At 38.0% G+C, this 14,613-nt stretch overlaps 2 protein-coding genes across 2 annotated transcripts in view; one reads left to right on the plus strand and one right to left on the minus strand.

Moving 5' to 3' along the window:
• Positions 1 to 1,469: 1,469 nt before the first annotated feature.
• Positions 1,470 to 14,613, minus strand: part of LOC101292395 — a 39,040-nt gene continuing 25,896 nt past the window's right edge. Inside the window, exons 5-15 of the mRNA XM_004296011.1 lie at positions 10,873 to 11,783; positions 4,674 to 4,907; positions 4,473 to 4,567; positions 3,844 to 3,996; positions 3,457 to 3,567; positions 3,267 to 3,367; positions 3,046 to 3,183; positions 2,584 to 2,632; positions 2,447 to 2,512; positions 1,971 to 2,090; positions 1,470 to 1,813 (exon numbers count right to left, since the gene is read on the minus strand). Coding sequence (XP_004296059.1) covers positions 1,703 to 1,813; positions 1,971 to 2,090; positions 2,447 to 2,512; positions 2,584 to 2,632; positions 3,046 to 3,183; positions 3,267 to 3,367; positions 3,457 to 3,567; positions 3,844 to 3,996; positions 4,473 to 4,567; positions 4,674 to 4,907; positions 10,873 to 11,783 — 2,089 coding nt within the window. The 3' untranslated portion in view covers positions 1,470 to 1,702. The remainder of the gene's footprint in view (positions 1,814 to 1,970; positions 2,091 to 2,446; positions 2,513 to 2,583; positions 2,633 to 3,045; positions 3,184 to 3,266; positions 3,368 to 3,456; positions 3,568 to 3,843; positions 3,997 to 4,472; positions 4,568 to 4,673; positions 4,908 to 10,872; positions 11,784 to 14,613) is intronic.
• On the plus strand, positions 8,175 to 9,339 carry LOC101314447 (uncharacterized protein At5g39865-like). The gene has a single exon (XM_004294743.1). It carries the CDS (start codon positions 8,354 to 8,356, stop codon positions 9,086 to 9,088), a length of 735 nt encoding a protein of 244 aa, XP_004294791.1. The 5' UTR covers positions 8,175 to 8,353; the 3' UTR covers positions 9,089 to 9,339.

The following is a 14,613-nucleotide window of genomic DNA, read 5'->3' on the forward strand; positions in this document are numbered from 1 at the left end:
CACAATTTTCGTTCTCCATCTCCACTGTCCATAAGTAAATCTAGAGTATAGAAGCTTTTCAGAGAGTCAGTAGCTATATATCCATGGCTTCAAGGAAACCATGCAAAGTGCTCTTGGTTATTGAGGTGGTTGTGCTCGCCTGCTTCGCCGTCGTTTGCTGCGGTGACGGTGTTGATCATTCCCCGAAGCAATGCGGTGTCAGTGAAGAGCTCAGGCCAGAGGCCACAGTTGTAGAGAAGGCCAAGAAAATGTTAGGGTCTTGGACTGAGTGGAGCAGTGAGAAACACTGGGAAGCATTTGAGTTGATGAAGATCAGCATAGGCAAGAGACCCAAAGCATGCAGGGGTACCTTGTGCTTGTCGTTCCAGCACCTCTTCCGGGATTTGGTGCTCGTCTGTTGCGACCTGGTGCTCCTCTGTTGGGCATTGGTGTACCTGTGTGGTCAGTTGTTGCTCTTATTATGCTGGAGTTGGGTGGGCTGGTGCTTGTATTGGGTGAGCTTAAAAATTGTTGGAATTGCTTAGCCTCTGTGCTTCTTTGATATGATTCATGATCACTTGGGTTGTGAACACATGTTTTGTTTTGGTGCTTCTTCTAGGGTTTTCATTGTTTCAGATATGTATTAGGGCAGGGAAAGGTAGGACTAGCTGCAATCTGGCTGTTCAGTACCATATGGATTCATGTAAAAGTGAAAGAGGCAAAAAAGAAAGAAGTTCAACGAAAAAACAGAGGGGAACCTGTCAGACAGCCAAACGACCACCCCAGACTCAGATGAACTAAGCTGAGAACGATCATCTACAGCCACGGTGACCCGAAGATCACCAGCCGTTAATCACGCTCTGATCGCATGGCTATGATTCATCCACCAGGTTTAGATTCCTGTCTCCTTAGAAGTCAAGGATACAGAGGTACGATCCTATAGAACAGATCCTGTTCAAGTAAGGTCGTGACCGTTCTTCACCTGCTTCCTTACTTAAACCGCGCTGTTTCTTCGATTTCTTCGATGTGGGAGTGGCTTCTCTACTGTTGCCCCAGCCTATTTAACTCGCCCCTTGGCCTTTGCCGTATGTCTTTTTACATCAACAAAGTACTGGTCATCATTACTCGCACACCGATTAATCCATCTGTTTTTGCCAAAACTCTATGGATGAATCCACACTTCTCTCATCAACTTAACTCTATTCCTTTTCCTATACAGTTTACTATTTCATCATTGACGTTTACTTTCATTTGCTTTTCTGCTCCTGTTGGGTATTCCATACATGTATTTAGATGCTTACAGCACCACGTGTATTTAGTTCACAACTTAAGTCGATTGCTTATTCTTCTTCCTGAGCACTACTCTTGGTGGTTCTCAAAGACCATGTAAATGTCTGCCTATAAACACTACTTCCGTAAACATGTGATCTCAAATAAATTAACAATGGATTTTTGAAACTCATCATTATGAAGAACTAAACTGCAGGTAGACCAAGAAAGAAATAATAAAACCAGGACTCTTTGCTCCATAACCATTGTCTTAAATTTTCAAAGGATTTCTTAATAGATCCACTGTACCAATTTCTCTGAATTAGGTTGAATCCTATAAAAAGCTATCATGGACATTAAATCTCACTTTGGTTCCTCTACATACTAGTGTCAGCATGGACTGAAATTTACACAGATGCAGCATGTATAATCCAGATTCCAGAAATCACTGGCATCAGCTTTTATCAGCACCTTCATCAAATGCAGTAGAGCCGACAACGCGAAAATCCAGCTTCTTCTGTTGCTTCAAGCGACGTCGTTCATCAAAGTTTTCCCATCCCTCAATCTGCATAAACATTGTTGACATACATTAGAAAAAAATGGCGAAGTAGACAAACCACTAAAAACATTCGATGATATAAAATCCTATGATAAACTTCCCATCCATCAGTCTGCATAGACATTGTTGTCAACATCAAAAGAAACGGCAAAGTAAAACAAACCTGACGAAGAATATCCATGGTTATTTCTGTGTTGTGCAAATCGAGACTCGTGAGCATTAGGCACATTTTGAATAGTGAAGAAGGAAGCGATTTCAGCCCATTATTACTGAGAGACAGAGACTGCAAAAAAATAGATGCATAGGATGAAATCAGCCTGGTGATGGTAAAAAAAACACACATGGTTTCTATTAAATGATTGATTGGCACAATAGACAGTAAATGAGTGAGAACTATAGTCTTAAGCCCAGGCAGATGCTCGAGCTGCAGTTAATCAATCGACTAATATGAGAAAAAACTCATGTCCCATAGGAAACAAAGCAACTATTGTTAAGAATAACCCTACAAAGTACCAAATAACACAATTTTAAATAATACAACTCTAGACATACAATGGAAACTAAAAGTAAATGCAGAGTTTTAAAAAGAAGGAAAAACAAAAAGAAAAATAAAAAGTTCGAACAATAGGATTAAGTTACCTTCAGATTATGCAAATTGCTAAATGTCTCGGGCAAATCTGACAGAAGATTTGATGAAAGATCAACCTGAAACATGATGAAAGAAAGTCAGATACATCAACTAAACTTCAGAGAGTGGAAAACACCAAAAACACTACCTCAATAAGAGAAATAAGGTCCCCTATCCATGTAGGAATGGTGCTGATCCTGGGACATACAGACAAGAGTTTAATCAAGATATAAGCCACTAGTATTCAAAGAAAATATACCACTTCAAAAGGTTTCTTCATCAACACATAAGGATAGCGAGCTTAATAAACTACATATGATGTTCTCCTTTCTGGACTAAACTATAACTGATGCTGAAAACTTAAAATTTTAACAAGGGGAAGCCAAAAAAAGCATTCAGAGGCAAGATATGTAGATCCAAAGTATGACGTGCTATGACATTAACACGGCATAAATGAGTAAAAAGTTTGAACTATTATGCCAGAATCTGATCAAAAGAGACACAGGGGAAGACCAAAATAAAAAATAAACAGAGGGGAACAGATTTTAATCATCATATTCTCGATAATAACATATCCTTGCTTTAGGTTATTTTCAAGATTCAAGATTACCTGTTATTGTTAACTTTCAGAACTTCAAGCTTAGACAGATATCGGAAAGTACTTGGGAGGCTAGACAACTGGTTGCTTGCAAGATGAAGTTCCCTTAGTGATGGCAACCAGCCCAGATCCGATGGCAATCTAGTTAAACTACATAAGCCAAGTAACTATCAATAATGGTTCTTCGTTAACGTGGTTTGTAGCTACTATTGTAAAGTACATAAGATGCTCACCGGTTTTGGTTCAGAGAAAGAACAGTCAAAGACTTCAAAGATTTTAGTGCTTCCCAGCTAACTGAGTCATCAGATATATCATTTGAATCGAGTAACAATTTCTACAAAATTTTAAGAATGAAGTAAAGTTACATAGAAATTAAGGAAAGAAGTCCATGTAACCGAATTCGAAATGCAACAACGTGATCACCTGCAATAAACTCATACAGCCAATGTAGGGAGATACTTCTTGGATAACATTATTTCTGAGGTCCAGAACTCTTGCAAAACTTATACAATCCCAGACTTCTTCGGGTATAGCCTGTTCAAATACAAACCAACATGAACCCTCATCATTGGATAGGTGCTCTCAACAAGTAGTTCGCAATAAGTTAATCAAAATGGATATTATATATTTACGAGATTCACACGTATCATGATTCCCACTCCCACATACATGTTCTAAAAAAAAAAAAACAACTCTGCAGGGCATGGTACTTCTAAACATAGTCAATACTTTTGAACCAAGCCAAGATTTTGCAAAAAGAAACACGCATGTTCACCATAACGCAAAATGTAAACAGAAAAGTGCTCATACCTTCAAGTTACACTCACTGAGTCCTATAACTCCAGTAGCCTTCCATCGTTCCATCCTATTCTTATCAACAGCAGCTTTTTTCGCCTTTCCTTTATCGGCATTGTTTTCTCTGATTATTGGGCGACTCTGAGCTTTTTTAATGATAGGTCCATCCTATTCATATGAAATCACACTTCAGCACTAATTTCAACAACCTATTTTATATATTTTACATAAACAGTTAAACACACTTTAAAAGACACCTGTATCTCCACAATTACTATAATCCAAACTTTTATCAACTTTCTGATCTACATTCTCACTTGAGCAAAACAAAATGATCCTTTCTTTACCAAAAATAGGACACATTATCAACAACCAAACAAGTTGGTTCTCCAGTCTCTATCAAATTCAACATCACAATACATCCAATCTTTCTTAACAAACCCTACAACCCAAAATCATATTACATATATAATCAACATATTCACACTCAAGAAACAAGAAATGATATTCTTAAATAAAATTCCAACTCCTCTTTCAACTACCAACAAGTAGGTTCTTCTTCAATATCTAACAATTCAACTTAATCCCTACTTAAAACTCACATTGCAACAAAGGACAAATGTAAAAAGAGAAATGAACTTTACCCCTTGGTGCAAACCCTGAGAAGCCATGAGCATGATCTTGGCCCCATTACCGATCTCAGACTCCCTCAGAGTCATTGCATCCACCAAAAGCTTCCCTATCACACCAAAACCCTCAAAATCAAAACAAGAACCCAAAATTCTAACCACTACCCATTTCTTAAAAACTCAATCAAATTATAAAGAAAGAGAGAAAAAAGAGACCTTTTGATATGAGCTTTTGGCCGCGAGGGAGGACATTGGTGAGAGGTTGAAGAAGAGCCTTGAGGTCCTTGACGGTCGAGTCCGGTGAGAGATTTTTGATGGGTATCGTCTGGCCGGCGAACTTGACACTGAGGCTTATGGTGGGGGTGGTGTTGGTGGCGGCTCCGCTGACGTCAGCTCCGGTGACACCGCTCTCCATTTTCGCTCTGTTGTTGTTGAAGTTGATTTTTGTTTCTGAATATTGTTCTCTCTGGGTTTTATATCACATTTCCTAGGCTCCAAGCTAACGTATTGGGCCTGAAATATGGAAATGGGCCGGTCTTGTGAAGTTTTTATCCTTGTTGGTAGAGCCATGATGGTCTTGAACCCAAACATATGTAAATGCTACTTCATGCAAATGCATGTGGAACGTTGGCAGAGATGTACTTCATCTTCATGTCCAAGAACACATAATAATGCATTATACATCCTCAAAAAATGAGGCAACTTCGTGCAGCGACTTCGTAATTTTATTGATGTTTCTGATTTATCATATTGTTTCATCTTTACGTTTATATTGATTAATATGGTCGAGAATGTGCAAATCTTGAGCTTTATAATGTTTATCAAAAACTCAAGACGATAAAACACATTCTCATGTTCATGTCTAGAGTTCATGCTGCAAAAGTTTACAAGCACATAGCTCTTAAAGCTGATTTTGGTATGTTCTACCCACTCAAAAAACTCATAGAACTATAGAAGAGCTCATTTGCCAAACTTACACTCTTCTTTTTTTCCTTTTTCTTTATGTTCATGAATCATGACAATGAAAATGTCGACAGTATATACCTAAAAATTAAAACTCAATCAAACTGTACCATTTTCCCATCTCATATATCCGTGCTTGGTGGACTCCAAAACACCATCTTTACAAAATGAAAGAATTAGGATCAAGCATTTTACTAAATTGTGTATCAGAAACCTCAGTTTTCAGTTTTCACAGCACAAAAGTTAACTCAATCAAGCTGCACCATTTTCCGATCTCATATATCCGTGCTAGGAAGACTCCAAAACACCATCTTAAGAGTTAAGACAATGTAAGAATTAGGATCGAGGATCACACAATTGTGTGTCAGAAAAACTCAGTTTTCACAGCACAAAAGTTATCTAAATTATTAAAGCACACACTTGCATTATTAACAATAATAAAGGCAGTAGCCGCAGTACTAATTCCAGTGTTTCTAGCAGTACTGCTGGGTCAACCAGATCTAGTCCTCCCCAGGGAGCCTGAAACTTAGGCCAAAAGACACAGGTTTTGCCAGCTCTGAAGTTCACCAGAATGAAATGAAAGAATAAATACCTTCACTGGGTTGTCAAAATCCCCCAAAGGAATCACAAATTTGGTTCACATGAAAGAGTAGAGGAGAGGAGAGGATCTCTGTAGGCTCTGTTTGTTTTGATATTCTATACATGAAAGCATGTGATGGGTCTACCACACCATTTCCATTCTAACTTTGTTATCTTACACTTACTCTTCTTCTACCAAGCATGTGAACTTTTTCAGAAGCCACCCACCAGCACTAGGCTGGTTTGGTTTTTCTACCTTTAACTTTAGCTTTTGGAAACAACTGCTTCAGTTTTTTCAGAGCTACCAAACATGCATTGTCTCCACTACCATTCTCCAGAGTTATAATTATCCATGGTCCCCAACTCACATGTTCATATCATCATCATCACCACCCCATCCAAAATCTCCTTCTATTTAAGTTTGAGGTAATTTACATATCATATTGTTCAACCAAAGTACTTGATTATGTAAAAGAGTTCAATCAAATTGCCTTTGGTACTAGGAGCCCCAATGCAAAACCCATCATCATATACTTTGAGTCTTGATAAAATGTGTAATTAACCCCTTCAATTTTGTTAGCAAACATAAAGTCTAGCTAATTTAAACATTGCTATCATCCTAATTGGTTTCTTGTTTGAACAGGTGGGGAATCTGAAGAATTTGGCACATAAATGTCAATGTGCTTGCTAATAATGTGCTGTCATTGGATCATAATACTCCTGCACTGAGTGATTGAATATGATCCTCCACCTTACTCACACTTAGAAAAAATAATCAAAAAACTAAAGCTGTTACATTGCAGGAGCATTTAGTTGGTGTACTGATTAAAACATTGAAGTTGCACATGTTTGATATTAAAGCTTAAAATCAATAATAGGACTGAAAATGATAGAACAGGAGAAACTCATCATCATACTTACTGGACTAGTAATGTTGAAGTAATTAATTATCATATTTGGAGCAAAACTAATGGCCTAAAAATCGCTCAGTGTCAGCATAAATAATCTCACACTCAAAGAATGACATATGAAAGAAGTCAAAGAACACAACTGTTTTTGTAGGAAAATTCTAATATGCAAATTTGTATACCATACAAAATAAGTATGTGGCTATTATTACTTGAAAATATAGTAAAATGACAATTTTATTCTCTCAAAATGTATTTTGTATGTCCTTACATAAAAAGTGAGTGGATCACTTTTTAAGTTTGTATACCATACAATGTATAGTAGACAAACCCGTTTTGGCAGGCACAAAGAATGACATTTGAAAGAACATAACAGTTTTGGCATGCAAGTAAATTTGATTCTATTCGTTGAGAGTGAATTGAAGAAGTTTTCATGCCAAATATACTTTCTTGTTCAGATGTATGATTGCATTTGCTTCATTCTTGTCTTGCATCTTAGATGCCAGAAATATATTCTCTCACGTTTAAACAAAGAAAAAAACATAATGAACACACTGCAATTCCTCTATGTATAGATGTAATCATCCAAATTCAACATTGTTTTTGGTAACTAACACCCCTATATCTTGGCAATTATGTAACAGAGTAGTTTACTTAAGATGAAAGCCTCGACTAGTCATAAACTCATCACCAAGTGCTATAATCTGGTCAAGCAGCATTCTAACAAAGTTCCTCAGATCAGAGGTTTACAGAATTACAGAGTATTAAACTATGATAAAGAAAGAAAGACAGATAGATTTGACCAGGTCAACAGAAAATCCTTTTGGGATTAGGCAAAATTAACCCTCTCTCTCTCTCTCCATCTACTTAAACTGGACCTCTCATCTATAATTAGGCCTTAAATCCCAATTGGCCCACCTGCTAATCAGAACCTCCCATCTTCCTCTTAAACCCTATTAATCCAAAACACTAAAAAAGACCAACAAGACACACCACCCCCTCTTTAGTCTCTCAACTACCTTAACCAACCGCCTAACCCTACCCCCCATCGATTTTACCTCATTCTTTTTCTCTGTGGAAAAAAAAAAGAAAAGCTCAAACCTTTGCAGTGTCCCTCTCTCAATTCTCAATCCCCAACGCCTTCGCTTTAAGCAACCCAAAACCCCATATCTCCAATAAAGCAAGAACCAATTCATTTTCATCATAAAGTTTCAATCTTTGCAGAAATTTCAAACACCCAGAAGCCAAATTCATTCATAGAAAGAAACCCAATCCATTTTCATCATAAAGTTTCAATCTTTGCTGAAATTTCAAACACCCAGAAGCCAAATTCAATCATAGAAAGAAACCCAGTTCATATTTCTCCATTTCTCTGCTACCCAATTCACCAAAGCTTGGATTTTTGAGTTTGTCTATCTGGGTGTTTCTGGAAATCCCAACCCTCCAATGTGGCGGCCGTGGAGCAAATCAACGGTTCAGATTTACAACACGTCATCACCGACCTCGCCGTTCTCGTTCTCCTCCTTCAAAGACATCCAGAACCTCTGCGCCGACGAGCCGCCGCCGCCCGCCGCCGCCAAGAAAGCCTCTGCGATCTTCCACCGCGTCCGAGTCGCCAACTCGCTCCTCCGCGCCTGGTCAACTCGGCCCAAAGATGAGCCTAACCAAACTACGACGCAAAACGACCCGTCGTCTAACTCCATCTCCCTCCCGGGCGCCGAGAAACGCATTGTCGTATACTACACCAGCCTACGTGTCGTGCGGCGGACGTATGAGGACTGCCACGCCGTCCGATCAATACTCCGGGGGTTCCGCGTGACATTGGACGAACGAGATCTGGCGATGGACCACGGCTTCATTGCGGAACTGCAGCAGATTCTGGGTCAAAGGAAGTTGACCCTGCCGAGGGTTTTCATTGGCGGGAGGTACATTGGTGGGGCGGAGGAGGTGAAACAGCTGCACGAGGCTGGCGAGCTCAAGAAGTTTGTGGAAGGCCTGCCCGTACAGGAACCGGGCTCGTGCGGCGCGTGTGGTGGGTACAGGTTTTTACTGTGCGAGGAGTGTAATGGGAGTCATAAGTTGTACTCGGAGAAAGGTGGCTTCAGGAGTTGTACCTCTTGCAATGAGAATGGTCTCATCAGGTGCCCTTCTTGTTCTTGTGCACCAATCTTAGCTAACTAGGAAGAAGAAGAAGAAGAAGAAGAAGAAGAAGAAGCAATTTTTCTTTTTATTTTGTTGGTTTTTGTTTTCTTTAATTTCTGGGTTGGAGTAGATTAATTTGTAGTTTTTTGTTATGGAAGATGTTGTTGGGTATGTAATGTAAGAAAGTGTAGTTCCCAACCAGACATGGGGTGTGACATTTTGTCACCCATTGGATTTTACTTGCTAACTTTTGGTTATCAACTTGATCAGGTACATTTTTTTATGTTCTCTTTTAATGTTTGCTTAATGTGCATGATTATGAACTTTTAGCCCCCAAAATCCAACTCTAAGTACCTTTTTAGTTCCCATTTTAAAGATGTGTGAAAATAATTAGTTGTTGCTTAATCATTGTTTTAAGGGTTGGATGACTTTGATGGATGCAATATATATTATGTATCAACTGTCTATTGATTATTGGTAATGGAGTGTTAACTAATCATAAATCAACAGCTATCCAAAATTGAATAGACAGAGAGAGGTCTATATACCAGGAGCAAATTAGGAATGTATTCTTCAAAAGACCAACCAGATTGAAGTGTGGAATGAGCTGTTGAAGGAGTTTATAGATTGAGTGAGAAATGTGGTGGGGTGAAATGGTGAATTAGATCAGGCAAAGAAAACAGTTGTCAATGATCAGTGTTGATGAGGGAGACAATGGTAACATGGTTTGTGCAAACTGCAAAGAGTGACGCATAAGCATGAGGGGAATAGAATATGGAATCTTATCCTTCTAAACCTGAGGCTCAATTGTTTTGATTCATATGAATGAGCTTCAATCGTGCGAGCTTGAAGAGTCATTGATCTTAGACAATTATTGGACAATGGACATGCTTCAGTTATATTCACAAGAACAGAAAGATGGATACGCAAGTGTTGAGACCATACAAAAGAATCACCATGGACCATCATACAAAAGAATCATGATGGACCAAAATGAGAACAGCCTTGCTAATTGACCCAGCAAACCGGCCCTGTTGAATACAAATTTTCTTAACAAAGTAGGTATATGTCTCTATACGAAACTCTGATTCTACTTCATCATGGCGCACACAACCCTCACATACAAGCTTACCAGTCTGGCAAGCAAGCTTGTATATAGAAATACTAACTCAGTTGGAGATGATGGAACATACTAGTTCCAGAAAAGGAAAAACAGCAAACAGCACTCAATTTTCGTCAAGAAATCTCAGCAAAGACTTGCTGACAAGGACTCAGGGATGGAGCATCTATCTCATCCGAGACGTATAAATCTGAGAAAATTTATCAAACACAGAGTTATGTGGATATCTATATAGGAGGGGTCTCTAATCTACGTGTGTCTGTGCAAAACTCCATCAATTTCTTGAGAGAAGTCTACACTAGCATATAATTTGCATTTTAGAAAGAACAAACATAGCAACACTAAAAACTTCTGAAATGACAAACATAGATTACGATTCAAGTTTTACGGTCTATTCAGATATTAGCTCCACAGATAACCCCTTTTTAGAGTCGAGACTAAACAATAGAATCGTGAACCAAAACGAGAACTGCCTTACTAATCCTTACCTTCACTGACCTAGCGGCTCGGATTACTCCTCTTTCGAGTAGAGATTAAACAAAAGCATTGCCATGAACCAAAATTAGACCTGCCTTACTGATCTCTCATTGACCCAGGCATATACGCAACCTGTTGTATACAGATTCTCTCATTAAAGTAGTGCTCAAAACCCCCAGAATCAGACGTTCAGCTCGGCGTACACGGTCCACACATACAAGCTTACCAGTCTGGCGAGCAAGCTTGTATAATTCTTCACCACCCTCTTCAAAGCCTGTACATTCCTTGGCACAAAAAACCCGAAGCTCTTTGCATCCCCGAACTATTGTGAGAATACTATCCCTTTCGATGATGCACCCGGTCACAGACATGGTCTGAAGGTGTGGCAGAAAGTTCACAATTGTCAACGCCTCATCTCGATGAAGACGGGTTTTCATAAGAGTTAGCTGCCTGAAATGCTTGCAGTGAGTGCCGATCTGCGCTACAATTCTCTCGAAAACATCAAAGCAGCTCGGAAATGCCAACAACTCCCGAAAATATCTACTCAAGTATTTCCCACGTCTTCCTTGCTGGTCATTGACCATGAAGCTGTGCCGCAAAGACAAGCCCTCTAAAAACTTCCACTTTCCAATCACTTCGGGAAGAATTCGAGAATGCTTGAAAATCACCAGATCATCGTCAAACGTTAAGTGTTTGAGCAGAGGACACGCATCTGAAACATATCTCAGAGCTGCTTCTGTACTATACATAGGTAGCTCGAGTTGAGTAGCCTTCCCTTTGCTGCGATCAACCACCAACTTTACAAACGCAGTAATCGAAAACCGACTCTTATCGATTCCATATTCATCCACAAACTTATCATAAAATGAACCGAAACTCTGAGGACCCATTTCAATTTCTTCAACAGTATTAACCAACAAGGGAGAAGGTATATAATCTGGAAAGGAAAGACATGCCCAGCATATAGGGTTGAGGCTAGCTTTGTACCACGACTTACAGACAAAAGGGAGAGCCAAAAGCAGCGACTCCATTCCAGCTCTGCTAAACGCATTTGCTAAGCAATCCACGTCCATCTTCTCCCATCTTCTTCGCTCCTGCTCCAAAACGACGTCGTCGCCGTCCTTCGACATCGGAGTACTTTAATTAGTTAGATTGAGACCCTAAACCATAAACCCTATTTCCGCCCCCAATTTCGCTCTCAAGCTCTCACTTTGACTTGCTACCGGGGAGGAGGAAATGCAGAGGCAATGCGATGGCAGTCACAGACTACAAGAAGTGGTATTAGGCCTCGTTTGGTTCACATAAAGTATTTATTTCCTGCATGCTGAATGAACGGAACGGAAACACTTTCTTCGAAAAAAAAAAAAAGAAAAAAAAAAGGAAAATAATTTTTAACCTTAATAAAATATAAGATTTATGGCCTTAATCTTACGTGGTATACTATGTCACCCAGACACATCACCAATTAAAAAGATTATGCCATGTGATGTCATTTTAAAGCAAAAATACAATCTTATTTTTCTAAATTCAATGGCTCTTGGCTATTTTGTCTTTTTATTAAGAGAAAAAATTGATTTGTCTTTTATAATTAAAAAATATCTATCTGTAGCATTTTCTTTCTCTTTTTCTTTGCATCACTATCATGCTTAGATTGAACGTAACATATAGTGTGAAAATATATATATTTTGATGAGGATATACTTGTTCAACGACACGAATTCTTATGAAATATATATACATATATAATTTGTCTAAGAAAAAACAATTTGTCCAAGAATTTTGTTTACATATATATATATATAATTCGTTCAAAATAAAGTGTGTGTGTGTTTGTATGTACAATCATCCAACTTTGAGGTCATGTGTGTGTATATGTATATATGTCGGTGAGCCGTGACCTGGTTGGTTAAGATGTTAACTAACAACTTTGAGATCATGGGTTCAAATCACATTGACATATGTAAGGTGTGTGAATTATTTAATAAAAAGTTTTTTTTAAAAAAAATATATATATATGTACATAATCATCCAAAAGAAATTCGATAGAGATTTACCTATTTTTTATTTTTATTTAAAAATTCGATACATAATATAGCTAATTATATATAGGAATTTAAGAAATTTACGAAATTGATTTATGGTATAAAAGCCTAATTTGGTATGATTATTAACTTGGTCATTATTATTAATAAATTAACTAAATTTGGTATATACACATCCATATTAAAAGGATAAGAAAATATTTCATATTAGTATGTAGCATCAATTAATTATTAAGGTTAAGATTGTATTTTTATCTTTGAATAAAATGATATGATTTATTAAATTGATGATGTGTTTATGACATGACATGCCACATAGGATTAAGGCCATAAATCTTATGCCTATTTCTAGCACTATTATTCCTTAAAATTTTCAAAAGAACCGTTCTCTTATCTCATTTTCTTGCATTTATTACTCATAAGTAATTATTTTATTGCATTAATTAACAACTTTACGGATAATTTTATGTTACCAAATATTGCAATTCAAAGTACTCGGGAATTGTCAATTCCTCTATCTTTCTCATCCCGCGGAAAAGATAAATGAATTATTTTCCCTTCCGCGAACCAAACAAGGCTTTAGAGTAAAAAAAAATGTGTCGTTCCTTTCTTACGTCAAAATGTCAAATAAAATAAGAAGAAAGAAAGTCGACTCTGCTAACAAATCATTTAGTTTCTCATCGAAAAATTAAAAAAATCCTTTATTTTTTCAAGCTTCTCTCTCTTCGTCTTCGACAACTCTATCCCAATTTACAAATACGTCTTCTTCTTCTGGGGTTTCTTAACCTCACAGCTTCATCACCTCCTTCCCACTCTTTTTGTTTCTCTCACTAATTTGATTTTCCATGAAGCTTTGTTTTGAACAAGGTCGAGATCCAAAGATGCAAATTCAAGTAGCAAGTGACTTGAGAGAGAGAGAGAGAGAGAGAGAGAGAGAGAGAGAGAGGCATACAACTGTTTACCTTGAATACAGAAGAGAAGTTAGAGAACTCTCACATACGAACTGACTCAGAGAGGAGACGAGAAAATCTTGAACGAAACTGTTAAATGGCATCAGTGCGGCTTTCATTATACAAAACCCAAACTTTTAACATACCCTAACAATCTAACGGTCTATATAAATCTATTACAATCTTACAATATTTGAGTTTTTGTTTTTTAAATAGTATCTGAATGTTTTTTGAATGGTATGGGTCAACTAAAATATTTTTTTCTTTTTGTAATCCGATCTGAACCGACTTATTCAGGCAGAATTGGACTAGTTTTGCTCAGACCCGACCCAAAGGCACAACCCTATTTAAAAAGACACGAAATCTGAGTAAGATGACATATAATTGTTCGAAAGAAATTATGATAATGGCGACTGCGTTGTCTGAGTGAGATAGATTAAGTTTCACCTTGCCACCAAATACACTACAGTCAACGTTGTTGAAACTAAGTAAGCATGAATTATCTAGGTGTAGCCACTATTATGGCTAATATGCTACACCACTAAGCATAAGTAACACCCTCGTTGTGGGCTCACGAACCATAACGAGACTCGACTGTGACATATATGCATTTCGAAGCCTGACATATAAGTTATGCAATGGTACTCGGAAGCGGCCAAGACCTCACCGGGAAGCCACATTCCCGGCCTTACCAACATGCCATCACATAACATTTTGGAGACTAGAAGGGATTCTTGTCCTACATTGAAGACAATGTAAAGGAAGGAGCCTCTTTTTCTTATAAAAGGAGACTCCTTCCCACTTACTAAACATCCAATTATTACCACATGTAATATGATTGGGGGTCATTAATTTAGGCTCCCAACACCTAGTACATGTCAAGTGGATGTAGTCTACCCCAAAAGAGGGAGACGAACCACTATAAACCTTATGTCTCTTTGTCTCTCTCTATCCCTCTTACATTATGTTAACTCG

This window comes from Fragaria vesca, linkage group LG3 (genome assembly GCF_000184155.1).
Source record: "Fragaria vesca subsp. vesca linkage group LG3, FraVesHawaii_1.0, whole genome shotgun sequence".
Taxonomy (NCBI): Eukaryota; Viridiplantae; Streptophyta; class Magnoliopsida; order Rosales; family Rosaceae; genus Fragaria; species Fragaria vesca.